Genomic DNA, 20,409 nt, shown 5'->3' on the forward strand with positions numbered 1-20,409 from the left:
AATTTATTATATGTATAATCACATTGTCTTGGGGATTAAATGTAATTAGTGAATGTAATGAAACAAGGCAAGAGACTTTGAACACATTATATAGCATTAAAATTTCACTTAAAATAAAACATTGAAATTTCTATTTTTAGTATAATTGGATGAGAGCAGTATGTATTTTTATATTGTAACTAAAAACATATGTGCAAAATCTAGAATGCAATACTCTATATATTCAAAGACAAGTCTTAAGAAAAGGCAGGGACTAAAGTTATAGATATGGACTTCATTTTGAAATTATGGAAATACATGAGATTGCCCATGGAAATATGTGGAGCAAAAAGAGGAGAAAGCTGGAGTACACCATCATCTAGAGGGTAGACAGAGGGTGGGATCACTGAAGGAGAATTGTGTTGTCATTTATACATCCTGCTTCATTTAAAAAAGGATTTTAGATGATTTGACTAAATAATCATCTTCAAAGGATAGTGTTTAAAGAAACTAGATTAAAAATCAAGGCTACAGAGAAGTAAGGAAAATATAGGAAATTGAAGGTTTTGATGAAGTTAGAAATTCATGCTATGTATCCCACACATTTGTTAGATACAGGCAGGAATTAAGCTTTCAAATTCCTAGTAGTCAAGGCATTGTGGAAATATAATCAGTTTGAGATTCATAATATTCATTTAAAAAAACAGGTCAATTGCTTAGGGTAAGTAGAGGCTTCTCCTGAGGCTTGAGAGAAATTTCTCCCCTGGGTCCTTTAAAGGGGAAATTGTGCAATGTATTTCAGTGACCGCCCCCAGCCCCAAACACAATATATATAACTGCTTCTTATAACATTTATCAATGTAAGTCATGACTATAAAACATTAATTCTTAAAAATGATTCTGTAAGAGGCTAAAGCAAACCAGTTAAAATATATACTTCTCTCACGGTGTTTGTTATAGAGGACTTCTGTGAGCTAACTGAAGGTATTAAAGTGAAAACAGTTGTCTGTTTCTTTCTTAAACCAGCCACGTAGCTTAATTGAATTGATGATTCAGTACCAGGCATTTATAAATGGAAAATAACTCATTTGTTGGTTTCGTGGATAATGGAGGAAGTAGAGGCACCAGTTGCTTGTTTCTCCTAATCTCCCATCCCTGTTCAAGTCGTTCATGAAAAATAGTATTGCTGGCACAGATGAGATAATAATGGCTCTTCTTTAACTATGACATAGCTATGCTAGGCTCTGCCGGAGTTTCTATATGGAGTATGTTAGAAGAGTGAGCATGAATATACAGTATGAATAGGGTGGATGTGGTATGTTCATCTCACCTGGAACTGGTGACCCAGGCTGAATTTTCTTACAGGTATTTCTTCCCTGTACCATTTTCCCCAAGCTATTAAATAGTAAGTGGGTCTTAATTAGCAAGTATGCATTTAGAGGAATAGGAGCTTGTTTAGGGCTCAACTGCTTTTTCTTGCTAAAGGGGACAGTTTAGTAATATTAAGAAATTAAAACTTTCTTAAGATTCAGACCTGCTCACCAGTACAGGGCTGTTATCCTTACTTTTCTTCTCATGTGTGCAGTTTTTGAAGACTTGTTCTTCCCTAATCTGCTAAGGTGAGATAATCAGAGTATCTTTTAAGAAACTCCCCCATAGAGTATACTTTGATCCAAGAAATAACAAAATCTTGAGGAATGTAAGAACTATATATTTTCAAAAATTTTTCTATGATTTTTTTTTGAAACTAAGTATTTGATAAGAATTGGGCAAAAAGAAGATTTAAGAATATATTTTCTATAAAGAACTGGATTTAACATTTTCAATGTTGTTGATTAGAGTTGGCAAACTTTTTTGGTAAAGGACCAGATAGTAAGTATTAATATTTTAACCTTAGTGGGCCAACATCTGTCATGACTACTCAACTCTACTATTATAGCACCAGAGAATTTCAGATAATATGTAAATAAATGAGCTATAATCTAATAAAACTTTATTTATGGACACTGAAGTTTAAATCTCATATAATTTTAATGTGTCATGGAATAAATTTTTGATTTTTTTCAATCATTGAAACATGTAAAAATCATTCATAGTTCATAGGCTGTACAAAAATAGGTGGCAGATTAGATTTGGCCCATAGGCCATTGTAATTTTGATTCTTGTAGAATCGAGCACAGGTCAAATAAGAAAAAAAGGTTAATGTCCTTTTGCAAGAATTAACTGTCTCATTTAAGATTTGTGCCTAAGTAGATGAGCGGCCACTACTACTGGAGCTGGACCAGAGGAGTTCTTCTAAACCGTGATAAAATTTTCTTCATAAAATAGTTATGGGGTATACATGATGGTGAACCAGAGTTCTAACACATAGAACATGACTTCATGTGGTAATTTTAGCTAATGAAAATTGAAGATTAAAAATATATGATTATAGAAGTAGCTGAGCTGGGGAGAGTAGAGACTCAGAAGCCAGGGGACATAGAGGTTCTACTAGGAGTAAGTGATCAGAAGAACCAGGTTCTGCAGTGTTAATTAAGAGCAGTACTAAAAAGAAATCATTCAGTTGGACAAATTTGATCATTGGTGACCTTGGGAAGAATAGCATCATTAAAATGATGGGAGTAGGAGTTAAATTGAATAGAATTAGGAAGTGAATAACTCAGATAATGAAGAAAAAGAGTCAAGTTGAGAAGTGTGGTGGAGTTAAGGAAAGTCTGAAGGACAGGCAATATTGAGGGAAGCAAGAATAAGAAGACATTTGATTTGCCTTTTATGCTTAATTTAATAGACTTTAACAGTCTATTTACAAAGCTTTTAGATCTATTGTTGTTACATAGACATAATTTCTTTTAATTTTAACAGAGAAATGTATCATGATTATATACGTCAATATAAAGAAGTTTTGAAGCAATACCAACTAAAATACTCAGAAACACCCTTTTCATGTGAATATTATGAGAAGAAAAGAGAACATGAAGAAATTCAAAGCAGAGTGTTGGCATGTACTGAACAATTAAAAATGAATGAAACAATTTTTATGAAATTTCGAGGTATTAATATTTTTATCATTTTGTTTTAATTATGGTATCTTTGTAACAAAAAGAAGATAATAAATCAGCTTATGCTATGACTTTGTTTTTCAGTGCCTGCTCCCTTTCCATCACTTATTAAATGGACATTAAACATGTATCCACAATAGTATTTGTACTTATAATTTTTATTAGATAAGCATTGTTTTGAATTTTGTTACTGTGTTTCCTTTGTGAGAATAACACGGATTTGTTTTGTGTTTAATTAAAAGATTTTAAAAGTCATTTTAAAGGTCATCTTGGATTCATTTTCATGTATATTCATGTGATCAGAAGCAAGCAACTTTGGTAAGAATAAAATGGCATATGTATTTGGGTTTAAGTGGTGTATCTTAGGAACCAAACCATGAAAATGTCATATTGGTCTGTCTTACCAAAGAAAATTCCAGTTAAATTGCTTGATTATTACTTGTTAGAATGGAAGGTGCAAAGGAGGTGAGTTACATTTTTTCATTCATCTATCATTGGAAACCTACCTTGTGCCAGGCAATACTGAAGATGATACAGAGCTCTCTTCCAAGGAGCTGAGTTTAGTAGGGAAGACAGACATGTAAACAAATAATTCTAATACAGTACCACTGTAATAGATGCCTAAGTAATTCTTAATTGGTCTAAGTCTCACCTGTTCATCAGAGAGCTCTTCCCTGATGATGAACTTGAAACTTTAATCCTCTTTCAACCTCCGCAATCCTTCATATGCTTTCCTATCAGATTATAACTCCACTATTTGTACTAAGTCTTCTTTATCCCTGCATTCTACCTTCCTTTCTGTCTGCTTCATTCTAAACCATCCTTTTAACTCTTCTGCTGCTAGCTTTTTCCATGTTTTGTTTTTAGACTGTTCGATTTTTTGCTGTTCATTTGCTGCCCATTTGTGCTTTAACTTTTCAGTGGGAAGGGGCAAAAGTTAGTAGATGCTGAAGGTATAGCAAGGGTTTAGGGAGTTGGATGTGGAATGGGATGAGATACAAAGTTGCATGACAAACAGGAAGAGGTGAATGGAGGTAGGAAGGTTTGAAGATTAGGATTTAATTATCTGTATCTAACATTTTAATGGAAACTTGATAACAATAGACTTATAGATCATGATTCACCTGAAATTTTATATTCTATCTTATAAATCATACATATTTTAAGGCAGAATAGGAAAGCCCTGGTTAATTTTCTCTGGAATTCTTGTTAACTGTCACTATTCTATCATTTTCAAATTCTCCTAAATGGATTGTAATTTAGGACATTGTATTAGCTAAGAACCATGTGGAATGTCTATTAATAGCTGAGGATTTTTTACTTGAAATTGGGCACAAATCCAGTTCAAGTAGAAAGTCCAAATTGAAGATCTGCCTCTCTTTTGAGTTCTGTAGGGTACACTGATGAGCCTTACAGAGCAAGAAAAGGGAAATTTGGTCGATTTTGTTTTTGTCCAGCATACTGTTGTTGGCTTGAAATGGGTAGATTTTTAATATTGTCTTTGAACAAATAAATAATGGAAGCACATAAGAAGTTAAATTTGGGCCTGAATTATGTTTTATTAGTTATGGCAAGTGACACAATGAACTTTGATTTAAAAAGCAAAAAAAAAAAAAAAAAAAAAAAAAAAGACTACCCTGTGAAAATACTTAACTGAAATAATCCTAACAAATATTTTGTATTAAATGTTATTTTTAAGCTCAATATGTAACATAAACAATAAATTATCTTTGTTAGTCTGCCAAATGTTTATGTTATTCTCCTGTTTTCAGATACTGTTTTTAATATTGTTTACTGTTTATATGGAACATACATATAAATGATGTCACATAATCATTTCTGATATGGTATATATATTATAAATTTAAAATTTACTTACATGACATAGTTCCTTAACTTAAGAAGTGTTAATTTGAGATGTAAAACACAAGATATTCTTAAAAATGCCAGCAATTTTACCAAAAGTTCATCTGAATTGAAGAAAGAAGTAGATGAAATGGAAATAGAAATTAATTATTTAAACCAGGTATATATTTTGTTATATATTTCTAATATGTGTATTAATGTATAAATATAGTGGTATGTTAGTTGACAGTTTTAGAAGAGCTATTTTTACGACAGCCTGATATGGAGAAAGGTTTAAGATAATTTATTTGCCTCAGATTACCTTTGGAGCCAAAATGTATTTTAGGTACTGAATATATTAAACTGAGTTTTGGGGAATAGTTTAGCTTTCTTTGAGGTCTGAGGAGAGAACATGAGGAAGGAATAAGATGCAGCATAATAGGATTTTAAAGGCATTAAAAGACCTACGCCAGGGTTTTTTTAAAAGGTAGTAAATAAAGAAACTTGAAAAATACATGACTATAATCTTTAGCGAGCTAGGCTAGAACTAGTGTAGCCTTTTCCGTCTCAAAAAAAAATTATATTTTCTTGGATACGTTTGGAGGCCATCCACGAAATTGTGGCTTTTATTTACATAGGTATGATAACCCATCAAAGTCGCTTCCAAATTCTGAGAAAATTTTGAATACCTTATTTTCCAAATGTTTGAAAATTCTGTTAAATATTGTATTCTTATCATTCATTAACTATGAGGTACTAAATAACAGTAATATCATTTTAGTAAACAGAAGAAAGTAGATGCCATTTCCTTTAAAATATATGGTAACTGTGTCCTTATGTAAGGAATCAATGTCTACTTTGCTTATGACTATCTGTTTTTAAAAAGATTGGAGTTCGTTAAAATCTACATTTGCCAGTGGAATTGTAAGGAAAAGTTAAAGGGGTGCGATTTATTGTTAATTTTGTTTTTGTTTTAATAACTGTAAATAGACGATAGTAGATACTATCAAAAATATGAATCTTATGATTATATAGAAAAACAGATAAAGCATATCTTTTTTACTGCTTTGCAAGTAATTATTTTGTTTTGCATTCCCATTTGTCTTTTTAGCAGATATCTAGGCATTATGAAACTAAGGCTCTTTCAGAAACTCTGGAAGAAAAGAACAAAAATGTAGAAAACAGAAAAGAACTGAAAGAAAGGTATAGGTAACCTTTAAAATTAGATTTTATGTGAACAGATATTTTGCATCTAAAAGTTTGATTCTATATTCCATCCCAAACCACTAATATTTACACAGTATTGGTAAATTTTGTTGTGCAGGCTATTTTCTATTAATTTCTTATGAAAAATATTATTAACTTAAATATTATGAACTAGTACTAAAATCTGCTTGTTATTTAGTAAGGCTGAGGATAATATGTAAAGAGAAGTAGAGTAGCAGCAGCAAATCTGCTGTTCTAGAACCTGTCAGTTGTATAAATCATCCAGTGTTTTCCATGATGGGCCAGCCAGCAATAGGATTAAAACAGAAACAATAGTGGGAATAGCAAGGTATTTACTTTTTTATCACCCTGTCCACCTTGACCAGTTCTTCCTTTGCTATAGAGTGAAGATGAGTCAAAGCATGCTGCTAAATGTGTGACATCGTATTTCCTTGTCTTTTGTTTTAGTGGTGATAAAATAGAGATCAGTTATAGAGGCAAAAAAAAAAAAAAAAAAAAAAAAAAAAAGGGATCTGCCTGTTATCCTATGACAGAAAAATAGATGTATTACTATTGCTGTTTCTGATCAGCTTTTACTTTTCCCTCCTACTTAATCCTTTTTCATTCTTCTAAAACTCCTTTCCTCAAGTTCAATGGCCCTTAATCTGATTTTTCAACATACTCTTCTGTCAGGTTAATTTCCCTGATCCTACTCTTTTGGATGTGTTATTTTCTCGATTCCTCCACTCCCATGTACCACATTCAATGCAAGTATGTCTTTAATTTTATAATGAAGTTAATTGAAAAAATAGGTAAATAGACAGAATTTTACTTTATTGACCGCCTTTAAGAAAAATTCCATATATTGACAGAAACATATGAATATTTAGTCATTTTTAACTCAATATATATTCTGACAGTGTTTATTCTATTTCTTTGATTTAGGTAAAATTTAGTGAAAACTATTCCTTCAGTAAAAAACTTAAAAGACCCATTTATGATTATAATACTGTTTTAACAATTTCTTTATTCATGTTGGTTGATTTATTTCTGAATATGTCTTTTTAAAGTTTGAAGTACCATGAAATCTGAAGCATGCTATTTGTAGTTACAAGTTTTGGCTTAAAATGTTTTTGACATGTGTAGAAAGTCTTTTTCAATTATTATATTTTAAAAACAAGAGTGGACTATATTGGGAAGAGCACTGAACTTAATCAGGGGAAGTGTGGTTTTGCTCTGACACCACTACTAAGTAATTCAGTCATTTTGGGCAAGTCTATTAAATTCTTTGGAACTCAGTTTTATTATCTGCAAAATGAGTGGTTTTTATTATATAGTATCTAAATATGCCTCCTAGCTTTAAAATATGTTAATTTTAACTTATCTAATATTTAATGTAATTCACCTTTCTCTAGAATTTTTGAAAAAGATGAACATGTACCTGCATTTAATAAAACTCAAAGCAGTCAATTATTTCTTCCTTATGAATCTCAGAAATTAGTAAGACCAATAAAGATGCATTCTTCAGAACCAAGAATTGCAGGTATAATATCTGTTTGTTATTCAAAAACATCATTTTTTTTTGCAAACACACAGAAGAAATAAAAGGGAGCAATTTTATTTATCATTCGGTGTAAGCAAAAACAATACTGGGGACCTATAAACTCAAGAAAGTGCTGCTTTGAATCTTTCTGAGAGCAAACAAAATATGTCTTCTATACCTAACTTTTTTCTCTTGAGAAAGGAATTATTCACACAATAATTTTCAAAAACAGTGTCTGGCCTGGTTGCACAGCTATTAGAGGAGGATGAAAAATTACATATTTTTCATTTGAGGAGTTGATTATCAACATGTGTGACTTAGTTAGGTAAAAGACTTATGCTAATAGTATCTGTAACTTAGTCACTGAGATATTTGAGTCAAGTTTCATTCAGTGGCTCTGCAGATTAAATGAACTATTAGGTTGGTGCAAAAGTAATCACAGTTTTTGCCATTGCTTTTAATGAAAATTTAATGGCATTTGCCGTTACATAACGGTTTTGGCATTAAAAGTAATGGTAGGCCGGGCGCGGTGGCTCAAGCCTGTAATCCCAGCACTTTGGGAGGCCGAGACGGGCGGATCACGAGGTCAGGAGATCGAGACCATCCTGGATAACCTGGTGAAACCCCATCTCTACTAAAAAAAATACAAAAAACTAGCCGGGCGTCGTGGCGGGCGCCTGTAGTCCCAGCTACTCGGGAGGCTGAAGCAGGAGAATGGCGTAAACCTGGGAGGCGGAGCTTGCAGCGAGCTGAGATCCGGCCACTGCACTCCAGCCTGGGGGACAGAGCGAAGCTCCGTCTCAAAAAAAAAAAAAAAAGTAATGGTAAAAACCATGATTACTTTTGCGCCAACCTAATATATTATATTAGATTAACTACACTGGCTGGTTTCTTTGTCTCCTCAACCACTCTGTCTTCTTTGGTGTCATTTCATCTTCATAGTTATTGTAAAGCTATTATATAGTAAGGAATTAAGAGTTTTAAAATAATTTCATAATTTCATGTTTTAATTTAAACTAAATATTCATGTAGATTTGATTTTCTAAATTATAAGTTTAGGTTAAATGTTGGGGAAGATACTTGATTCTGTTTCCAGAGTTGATTTAAAGTAGTACTGTTTAATAATCTAGATGTAAAAGAAGAAAGTTCTGTGAATCAGTCAAAGCTTGCCAATACTGACTTCAGACAAAAAGAAAATGATACACAGGTAGGTATCTCTTTTTAGTAGTATAAATTAAATACCTGCTTGCATTAAATGTAATAATGAATGTACTACCCTTAAGACACAGACAGGGGGGTGTGTGTGTGTGTGTGTGTGTGTGTTATAAATTTATTAAATCAGCCATTAGTGCAAACTCAAGGTCTAAAAAATTTAAAGGTGTTTCAATATGGCATTCTGATTGTATACTGTAACTTGTCCCCTTATTCCTAAAAATAATAGAAAAAGATATTTTAAAATACCAAGCCCTGTACATAGTAGACCCAAAACTGTGAGAAATTCCTGAAGGAAAAATAGCAGGATTGGATTGAAGAGGTAAATTATTGCCCAGGACATGCATAGGATAATACTGTTCCACAAGATAAAGGTATATGGACAATGAGTAAGGTAATTTGTTGCATTACCTCAGTCGTAGTTAGTTTACTTAACCCCCTGTTCATCTTATATCCACTGTATCTTTGGCCAGGCATCAGCAGTGGAATGACTGTCTCCAGGTGGAAGCAGTGAATATGGAAGTTTGGGTGAGAGAGATAGGCAGGTCCCCTGGGTGGTTCTTGATGCCCATGAAGAGTAAGGAGCATACCACCCAGAGAGCTAACTGCTGCTGGCACACTTTTTTATCTTTCCCCATTCTTCCTGAAAATAGTCCAGAGGGAAAGCCTCAATGAAAAATATAATTGTTCTTACACTGGTAATGGTGACCAAAGTAATTAGTGAAACTCAAGTGTAAACATGTATAACTTAAAAAAATTTTTAAATCTGGTACTGAAATTCCAGATAATGTCAATATGGGATGAAGGTGGAAAAATAAATGAGAAAAATAAGTTTACTAGAGTTCTATTTTTTATTTAAGGATAGAGGTAGGGAGAAGATATGAACACTGATGAACTCCATACATTGTTGGAAAAATGTAAATTTATGCATATATATTAAACATTTAACGGTAACCACCGGAAGAGAAATAGAATGTGTTAGTTTTAAAAAAGTAGAATAAAATAGATAAAACAAAATTAATTAGTCCAACAAAAGACAGTAATGGGGGTAAAAATAAAACAGCTAGAAAGCATTGTAAATAGAAAATGAATAAGGTGCCAGAAATAGTTCTGAACAAATTAGTAACCACAAAAATGTGACTGAGTTAAACCCCCATTAAAAGACAGAACTACTTCTATGGGATATATAAACAAAATACGAGTATATGCTATTAAAGCAGAAGAGCAGAAACAACTTGACATTGAGGCTGAAAAAAAAAGAAAATATATCAGGCAAATGCAAACAAAAACAAGGCAGATGTAACAATGTTGTATGAAATAGAGTTCAGGGTGAAAAGCATTAATGGGGTAAATACATTTCATATTTTTAAAAAGAACAATTTACCAAGAAATTATAAAAACCACAATGTGCTAAATTATTTCAAGTTTCAAAATATGTAAAGCAGAATTTGACAGACTTTCAAATAAATGGTTAAATACACAGTTAAAACAAGAAGCTTAATATAGTCTCTCAAAAAAAAGTACTGATTGTGAGTTTAGGAGTTGAGTTTGGCTATATGTGAAACAATATAAAACTAAACCAGTGAAATGATAGCATCTTAAACAAAATAAACATGAATTTTTCTCTTACTTGCCATAAAATTCTAAAGTAGGTGATTCAGATTCAGGACTGATAGCATCATCTCAACAATGTCGTTATTTCTCAAGCTTCATCTATGTTTTGTTTTCCTGCTATTTTTCATGCTATGCTTTTACCTTTAGGTCACTTCATGGTCAGAAGGTAACTATGTAAATGTGCCATCATATCTGCCTTCCAGGCAGGAAAGAAATAGGGGAGAAGGGCCAGCTGAGTCAGCCCCATTTTTAAGGATTTTTCCCGGAAGCTCCGTAAACAATTTATGATATCATTTCATTGGCCAGAACTTGGTCACTTGGGTACCTCTATCTGCAGGAGAGGTTGGGAAACAGGGTTTTTTTGTTTGTTTCTTTGTTTTTTAAAGTAGAACACAAGGAGAAATTAGATTTTGGATAGGACAGGCAAATGGCAGTTTCTGCCACAGAGGTAAATCAAATGGGTGAAAAATAAATAAGAATTTAGGGAATCTGAATAGCACAATTAGCAAACTTTGTGCTCAACATACACAGAATACAGTTAAGTTTTTATTTGCAATATTAACCAAAATTGACCCATTACTAGAATAAAAAGTATATCTCAATGAATTCTAAAAAGTTGCTATTTTTACTTACTATAATTTAAAAAATACAAGTCAAACACAACGGTAGCCCTCCTCTAAAAAACTTGCAAGATAAAGAGGGGGATCTGTATGGTCATATGTCAAAATATCCATTATTTTTCTTCTTTCCTTGAGGTATAATTCATATACCATGAAAGTTACCACTTAAAAGTGTAGATTTAGTGGTTTTTAGTGTATCATAAGGTTGTGCAACCATTATCACTCTAATTCCAGAAGATTTCCATCACCCGAAACATTTGTAAATATTATCAAAACATAGTAATTATAACAATGTGGTGAAGGAAAAAGACAAAGTGAACAACAGACTACATAAAAATAAAAACTTATATGTGACAAAAGACACTAACAAAGTTAAAAGACAATAACAAAATGAGCAAAATATTGGTATCCGCAATGTATACTATATAAAGAAGTACATAGTAACTCTTACAAATTAATAAAGAGATAATAAAAATGGACAAAAAATAAGAAGGCAGTTTATAAAAAGAGAAAGCCAAAGGATCACTAAATGTAACAAGATGCCAGACCCCAGAAGTACAGGGAAATGCAAATTAAACCATTGAAATGCCTGGTTTTACCTATCAGGTTAGCAGACTTAAAATATTTGCTTGGTAATATTTAGTGAGGTCAAGAATAGTGGAAGTGTAATTTGGTACAACCACTTTGGAGGACTGATTCACAATATAAATTTATTACAAATAAAAATGTATATAGTTAGCAGTTCTACTGCTTGACATCTACTCGAAACAAATATTTGAAATATTTGTACAGGTATTTGTACCAGGAGACATATACAGACATGTATTCTCCTTACAGGTGTGTCCAGTCTTTTGACTTGCCTGGGCCACACTGGAAAAAGAGAATTGTATTGGGCCGCACATAAAATACACTAACACTAACAATAGCTGATGAACTAAAAAATAAATAAATAAAATAAAACCTTGAAAAAAATCTCATGTTTTAAGAAAGTTTACAAATTTGTATTGGGCCACAGTCAGAGCCATTTTGGACCGCATGCAGCCTGCAGGCCATGGGTTGAACAAGCTTGGTTTAAAGCATACATCAAAACAGTAGCATCACTTGTTCTTTAAAGGAGGTTGACACTTTTTCTTACAGTTGAAGAGCACAGAAAGATGATGGAATTAAGATCAATGTCTGTTATAGCAAAAATAAATGAGATAAACTTTTCTGTTAAAACTATATTTTCATTTTGAGTCAAATAACAAAAAGCAGGGACTCTTTAAAATGAGTGATTCAAGGAGGACAAAAGGCTTGAAACAAACATTAATAAAACAATGGTTTAGATATTAATATTAAACAATTTGTTTTTGAGACAAAGTGTTGCTGTGTCACTTCCAGGTTGGAGTGTAGTGGTGTGATCATGGCTCACTGTAGCCTTGAAATCCTGGGCTCGATGGATCGTCCCACCTCAACCCCACCCTTGCTCCCCCCATCGCCAGTAGCTAGGACATCAGGCTACCAAACCCAGCTAATTTTTAAATGTTTTGTAGAGATAGGGTCTCACTATGTTGTACAGGCTGGTCTTGAACTCCTGGTGCTCAAGTGATCCTCTGGCCTCAGTCCCTGAAAGTATTGGGATTACAGGCATAAGTCACCACTCCCAGCTAGATATTAATATTAAACAATTTAAGGTTAAAATGGAATAATAGCTTTTTTACATATATATAAAAAGGAAAGTTTCAGCTTTTAATCTTTTACTCTGTTGTTTTGCTTTCCTGTGTTGAATTTGAGAGCTAATAGAGAATGGAGGGACACAGAAATCAGATAATCAGTTGAGAAACTGGTAAGATTTAGTTGATGAGTCATGAATATGGGTGGTATAAATTTTAAAAGGCTTATCTTAAATACAGAAATACTACTACAGATCGTTACTATACTTGTCAAAGACATTAAATTCTTAAACTTTTTTGTTTCTCAGCATTTGACTTAATGTTTTGTATGTAGTGGTTTCAGTTAATGTGTGTAGTGGTTGATGTTGATAATGATGGTAATGATGGTAAGGATGAAATGCTAACGAAATGAGAGTTCTGAGTTGCTATGACAAGGAAAAAATTTTTTATTGCTTTGTATAGCCAAGTCAGATGCTTAATTTCTTTCTTTCAGATGTTTAATGACTCTGCTGTGGATAACCATTCAAAATGTTCACATATTACGGCTATCAAAAGTTCACAAAAGTTTATGCAAGTCAGGTAACTTTTAAAAATAAGAAAATGCTTTAACCTCTGAAATAATTTATGGATATCAACTCAGAAAAAATACAAAAATTATATTTATTCTATTTTAGATTGTTAACTCCACAGAAACAATCAAATTCCAATCAGTGGTTTGAAAAAGGAGATAAAGGTATTTGCCGTTTATATTTTTTCTAAGAAGTAGGGGTAACAAATTATATGAGGCTTTTATAGTAGTCAAATAAATTGTTGGCATTATTTGCATCTCTGGTTAACTGACCATGCATGCCAGGCTTTAAAATACATCTTCCCTAAATACATTTTATTGTAGAATATTTTATTGTAGAATATTTAAGTGAAGGAGAAATAAAACCCTTTACAGACAAGCAAATGCTTAGAGATTTTGTCACCACCAGGCCTGCCCTACAAGAGATCCTGAAGGAAGCACTAAACATGGAAAGGAACAACCGGTACCAGCCATTGCAAGAACATGCCAAAATGTAAAGACCATCAACGCTAGGAAGAAACTGCATCAATTAACGAGCAAAATAACCAGCTAATATCATAACGACAGGATCAAGTTCACACATAACAATATTAACCTTAAATGTAAATGGACTAAATGGTCCAATTGAAAGACACAGACTGGCATATTGGATAAAGACTGAAGACCCATCAGTGGGCTGTATTCAGGAGACGCATCTCACATGCAGAGACACACATAGGCTCAAAATAAGGGGATGGAGGAAGATCTACCAAGCAAATGGAAAACAAAAAAAGGCAGGGGTTGCGATCCTAGTCTCTGATAAAACAGACTTTAAACCAACAAAGATCAAAAGAGACAAAGAAGGCCATTACATAATGGTAAAGGGATCAATTCAACAAGAAGAGCTAACTATCTAAAATATATATGCGCCCAATACAGGAGCATCCAGATTCATAAAGCAAGTCCTTAGAGACTTAAAAGAGACTTAGACTCCCATACAATAATAATGGGAGACTTTAACACCCCACTGTCAACATTAGACAGATCAACGAGACAGAAAGTTAACAAGGATATCAAGGAATTGAACTCAGATCTGCACCAAGTGGACCTAATAGACATCTACAGAACTCTTCACCTCAAATCAACAGACTATACATTCTTCTCAGCACCACATCACACTTATTCCAAAATTGACCACATAGTTGGAAGTAAAGCACTCCTCAGCAAATGTAAAAGAACAGAAATTATAACAAACTGTCTCTCAGACCACAGTGCAATCAAACTAGAACTCAGGACTAAGAAACTCAATCAAAACCACTCAACTATATGGAAACTGAGCAACCTGCTCCTGAATGACTACTGGGTACATAACAAAATGAAGGCAGAAATAAAGATGTTCTTTGATATCAATGAGAACAAAGATACAACATACCAGAATCTCTGGGACATTTAAAGCAGTGTGTAGAGGGAAATTTATAGCACTAAATGCCCACAAGAATAAGCAGGAAAGATCTAAAATTGACACTCTAACATCGCAATTAAAAGAACTCGAGAAGCAAGAGCAAACACATTCAAAAGCTAGCAGAAGGCAAGAAATAACTAAGATCAGAGCAGAAATGAAGAGACGGAGACACAAAAACCCTTCAAAAATCAATGAATCCAAGAGCTGGTTTTTTGAAAAGATCAACAAAATTGATAGACTGCTAGCAAGACTAATAAAGAAGAAAAGACAGAAGAATCAAATAGACACAATAAAAATGATAAAGGGGATATCACCACTGATCCCACAGAAATACAAACTACCATCAGAGAATATTATAAACCCTCGACACAAATAAACTAGAAAACCTAGAAGAAATGGATAAATTCCTGGACACATATACTCTCCCAAGACTAAACCAGGAAGAACTTGAATACTTGAATAGACCAATAGCAGGCTTTGAAATTGAGGCAATAATTAACAGCCTACCAACCAGAAAAAGTCCAGTACCAGATTCACAGCCGAATTCTTCCAGAGGTATGAGGAGGAGCTGGTACCATTCCTTCAGAAACTATTCCAATCAATAGAAAAAGAAGGAATCCTCCCTCACTCATTTTATGAGGCCAACATCATCCTGATACCAAAACCTGGCAGAGACACAACAAAAAAAGAGAATTTTAGACCAACATCCCTGATGAACATCAATACAAAAATCGTCAATAAAATACTGGCAAACCGAATCCAGCAGCACATCAAAAAGCTTATCCACCATGATCAAGTGGGTTTCATCCCTGGGATGCAAGGCTGGTTCAACATATGTAAATCAATAAATGTAATCCAGTATATAAACAGAACCAAAGACAAAAACCACATGATTATCTCAATAGATGCAGAAAAGGCCTTTGACAAAATTCAACAGACCTTCATGATAAAAACTCTCAATAAATTTGGTATTGATGGAATGTATCTCAAAATAATAAGAGCTATTTATGACAAACCCACAGCCAATATCATACTGAATGGGCAAAAACTGGAAGCATTCCCTTTGAAAACTGGCACAAGACAGGGATGCCCTCTCTCACCACTCCTATTCAACATAGTGTTGGAAGTGGTGGCCAGGGCAATCAGGCAGAAGAAAGAAAGAAAGGGTATTCAGTTAGGAAAAGAAGAAGTCAAATTGTCCCATTTGCAGATGACATGATTGTATATTTAGAAAACCCCATCGTCTCAGCCCAAAATCTCTTAAGCTGATAAGCAACTTCAGCAAAGTCTCAGGATACAAAATCGATGTGCAAAAATCACAAGCATTCTTATATACCAATAACATACAAACAGAGAGCGAAATCATGAATGAACTCACATTCACAATTGCTACAAAGAGAATAAAATACCTAGGAATTCAATTCACAAGGGATGTGAAGGACCTCTTCAAGGAGAACTGTGAACCACTGCTCAGTGAAATAAAAGAAGATACAAACAAATGGAAGAACATACGATGCTCATGGATAGGAAGAATCAATATTGTGAAAATGGCCATACTGCCCAAGGTAATTTATGGATTCAATGCCATCCCCATTAAGCTACCAATGACTTTCTTCACAGAATTGGAAAAAACTGCTTTAAAGTTCATATGGAGCCAAAAAAGAGCCCGCATTGCCAAGACAATCCTAAGCCAAAAGAACAAAGCTGGAGGCATCACGCTACCTGACTTCAAACTACACTACAAGGCTACAGTAACCAAAACAGCATGGTACTGGTACCAAAACAGAGGTATAGACCAATGGAACAGAACAGGGCCCTCAGAAATAATACCACACATCTACAGCCATCTGATCTTTGACAAACCTGACAAAAACAAGAAAGGGAGAAAGGATTCCTATTTAATAAATGGTGCTGGAAAAATTGGCTAGCCATAAGTAGAAAGCTGAAACGGGATCCTTTCCTTACTCCTTACACGAAGATTAATTCAAGATGGATTAGAGACTTAAATGTTAGACCTAAAGCCACAAAAACTCTAGAAGAAAACCTAGGTAATACCATTCAGGACATAGGCATGTTCAAGGTCTTCATGTCTAAAACACCAAAAGTAATGGCAACAAAAGCCAAAATTGACAAATGGGATCTCATTAAACTAAAGAGCTTCTGCATGGCAAAAGAAACTACCATCAGAGTGAACAGGCAACCTACAGAATGGGAGAAAATTTTTGCAATCTACTCATCTGACAAAGGGCTAATATCCAGAACCTACAAAGAACCCAAACAAATTTACAAGAAAAAAACAAACAACCCCATCAAAAAGTGGGCAAAGATATGAACAGACACTTCTTAAAAGAAGACATTTATACAGCCAACAGACACATGAAAAAATTCTCATCATCACTCACCATCAGAGAAATGCAAATCAAAACCACAATGAGATACCATCTCACACCAGTTAGAATGGCGATCATTAAAAAGTCAGGAAACAACAGGTGCTGGAGAGGATGTGGAGAAATAGGAACACTTTTACAGTGTTGGTGGGATTGTAAACTAGTTCAACCATTGTGGAAGACAGTGTGGCGATTCCTCAAGGATCTAGAACTAGAAATACCATTTGACCCAGCCATCCCATTACTGGGTATATATCCAAAGGATTATAAATCATGCTGCTATAAAGACACATGCACACGTATGTTTATTGCGGCACTATTCACAATAGCAAAGACTTGGAATCAACCCAAATGTCCATCAGTGACAGACTGGATTAAGAAAATGTGGCACATATACACCATGGAATACTATGCAGCCATAAAAAAGGATGAGTTCGTGTCCTTTGTAGGAACATGGATGAAGCTGGAAACCATCATTCTCAGCAAACTATCACAAGAACAGAAAACCAAACACTGCATGTTCTCACTCATAGGTGGGAATTGAACAATGAGATCACTTTGACACAGGAAGAGGAACATCACACACTGGAGCCTATTGTGGGGAGGGGGGAGAGGAGGGGGATAGCATTAAGAGATATACCTAATGTAAATGACAAGTTAATGGGTGCAGCACACCTACATGGCATATGTATGCATATGTAACAAACCTGCACGTTGTGCACATGTACCCTAGAACTTAAAGTATATAAAAACAAAAGAATATTTGGAAAACAAAAAAAGATATAAAGAAAACAAAAATATCATCACTCAGACGTAACTGAACATCATAAATACTGGTGTATACCGGTTTTTCTATGCATTTTTATTCTTTTTTCCTCCAAGTTTGAATCATATTTTATACATAATTTTTATTCTTTTTTCCCACTTGATATACTATTTAGGTTATTTCTCTATGTCAGTAAATATATTTTATTTGTAATGATCGTATAATGTTCCATTGTGTGGATATGCCGTAATTTATTTAGTCATTCTTTCACGTGGAATATTTTAGTTTTTTTTTTTTTTCAGTTTTTTGCTATTATAAATAATGCCTCTATATTCTTTTACATTAATCTTTTAAAACCTTGGACTATTTTCTTTGAATAAAGTTACTGAAGGGTCACAGGATATATATATGAATTTATCATCCCCAAGTCATCTAGCTTTTCTAACTTTGACACACCCTTGAAAATATGAACTCATTCTCTGTATGTATATACACACACATGTGTATACATGTATGTATATGCATATTAACATAATGGTGAATGTATATATAATATATACTACACAGATGGATATATTTTTATAAACTAGTAATGCATAACAATTGCTCTATTAAAGTATATAAAAGTCTATATCTCTTTTTGTCTCATAACTGACTTTTGTTTTGAAGTTTTAAAAATGCCTTATTCTGACAACATGAAATGGATGTATATTTAGAATGCTCATTTAATATACTATGAGTCTTTTTGTCACACTCAGTATAGGATTCACCCAACACAGTATGCCTAATCCACAAAGATGCTCCTTCTGAGAGAAAAAAAATTATATATTACCTGTGCAGGTGATCTGTTTCACCTGTTTATAATCTATATACGCCAAGCTGACAGAGTGTTTGACAAGGAGGAATAGCCAATCTCTAGGAATATGGGGAAATGCACATATCTCACATAGCCCTACCTGCTGTGGAGCATGTATAGTGTGGCTTCATACCCAAGAATGAATACAATTATTTTGGAATTTAAAAATTTTTTCAATAATTTTCAAACCTAGCTTTTGAAGAAAGTAATATGTGGTAAAAAATAATGCTTATGACTTAAATTTAAGAGACAAAAAGTATAAAACTCTCAGAAGATCAAATAGAAAAACATCTTCATGACTTCAAGATAGGAAAGGATTTCTCAAGCATTAAAATGTCCAATCATGAAAGAAAGATGGAGAAATTTGGCAATATTAAAATTAAGAATTTCTGTTTATCAAAAGATACCATAAAAAGAGTACAAGGGCAAATAATATATTTGAAGTACATAAAACTTTCAAAAGAGTAGTTTCCAAAATGTGTAAAGCACTTCTATAAATGAAGAAGAAAAAAGCAGACAACCCAATTAGAAATATGTGCAAAGTATAAAAGTATACACTTTAGAAAAGAGAATCTTTTGTGGCAGATAAACATATGAAAATCAGGTAACTCAAAATAAAACTACAGTGAGGTATCACTACACATCCACCAGATTAGCAAAACTTAAAAAGTCTAACAATACTAAGTAGGAGAATGTAGGACAATAGGAATTCTCATAAACTATTGGTGGGAACTCCATTAATAAATGACTACATATTGAGACCATACCTAAATTATAATTGGAGCTAATCATTTTGTCTGGTGATATTGAATGATTTCCTGGAGTAATTCAGAATGACAGGTTACCACAAAAAATTGGTACAACCGTTTGGAAAAATTTGGCATCTAGTAAAATTAGAGATATACATACCCCATACCTCGTAGTTCCAATCCTAGGTATATACTAGAGAAATAGAAGTACATACATGCAAGGATATACGTAAAAGAATGTTCATAATATCATTGGTTGTACATGAAAGCAGAAACACTTCAAATATCCATTTGCAATAGAATGGATAGATATATTGTGTTTGTGCAATGGAATACTTTACATCAGTAAAAATAAGAGAACTGTGTCTTTGTGCGATAATATGGATGCATCTTACAAGCATATGCAAAACAAAAAACCAAAACATAAGAGCATACATATGTTATTATATAACATTTAAAACAGGAAAAATAGGCTATATTATTTAGATGATAAAACAAAGCCAACTAAGGAAATGATTGTCACAAAAGTCAGGATAGTGATTACCTCTGAGGAGCAAGACTTGGTGAATGTGAAACTTTTTAGAGTGCTCATGATGTTGGATTTCTTTACCTGGGTAAAGAAACATGGGTATTCTCTTTATAATTTTGTTTGTTAAACTGTTCATATTTTTTATTCTCTTATCTGTATGTATTATGTTGAACCATATGAACTTGCCATTTTTGCAGGTTAAAACAGCTAAATATTAGCTATTTCAAATGGCTAGACTAATGTTTTATTTTACAATAAAATTACAAAAAGAAAAAAATAGTTTGTTTTTATATGACAGCAGATGCTGAGTATGGAGATAAAGGGACAGTAAGACAAGTAAGAGAATCAAAATGTACTTCACAAGTAAGTCAAATATTTTATTT

At 33.3% G+C, this 20,409-nt stretch overlaps 2 protein-coding genes across 7 annotated transcripts in view; both read left to right on the top strand.

Annotated features, from left to right (window-relative positions):
• DHRS7 (dehydrogenase/reductase 7) overlaps positions 1–20,409 on the top strand; it is a 977,513-nt gene that overhangs the window by 653,916 nt on the left and 303,188 nt on the right. The window lies entirely within an intron of this gene.
• Positions 1–20,409, top strand: part of C7H14orf39 (chromosome 7 C14orf39 homolog) — an 81,135-nt gene that overhangs the window by 37,903 nt on the left and 22,823 nt on the right. For 4 of the 6 annotated variants that reach the window (XM_050797798.1, XM_050797792.1, XM_050797795.1 and 1 more), the window contains 9 exons: positions 2,842–3,029; positions 3,123–3,165; positions 4,944–5,064; positions 5,995–6,086; positions 7,505–7,632; positions 8,763–8,839; positions 13,224–13,309; positions 13,405–13,463; positions 20,325–20,389. In XM_050797798.1, the coding sequence (XP_050653755.1) occupies positions 2,842–3,029; positions 3,123–3,165; positions 4,944–5,064; positions 5,995–6,086; positions 7,505–7,632; positions 8,763–8,839; positions 13,224–13,309; positions 13,405–13,463; positions 20,325–20,389 (859 nt within the window). The remainder of the gene's footprint in view (positions 1–2,841; positions 3,030–3,122; positions 3,166–4,943; positions 5,065–5,994; positions 6,087–7,504; positions 7,633–8,762; positions 8,840–13,223; positions 13,310–13,404; positions 13,464–20,324; positions 20,390–20,409) is intronic. The other 2 variants (XM_050797794.1, XM_050797793.1) reach the window with 2 other exon arrangements.

Source organism: Macaca thibetana, chromosome 7 (genome assembly GCF_024542745.1).
Source record: "Macaca thibetana thibetana isolate TM-01 chromosome 7, ASM2454274v1, whole genome shotgun sequence".
In the NCBI taxonomy this organism is placed as follows: domain Eukaryota; kingdom Metazoa; phylum Chordata; class Mammalia; order Primates; family Cercopithecidae; genus Macaca; species Macaca thibetana.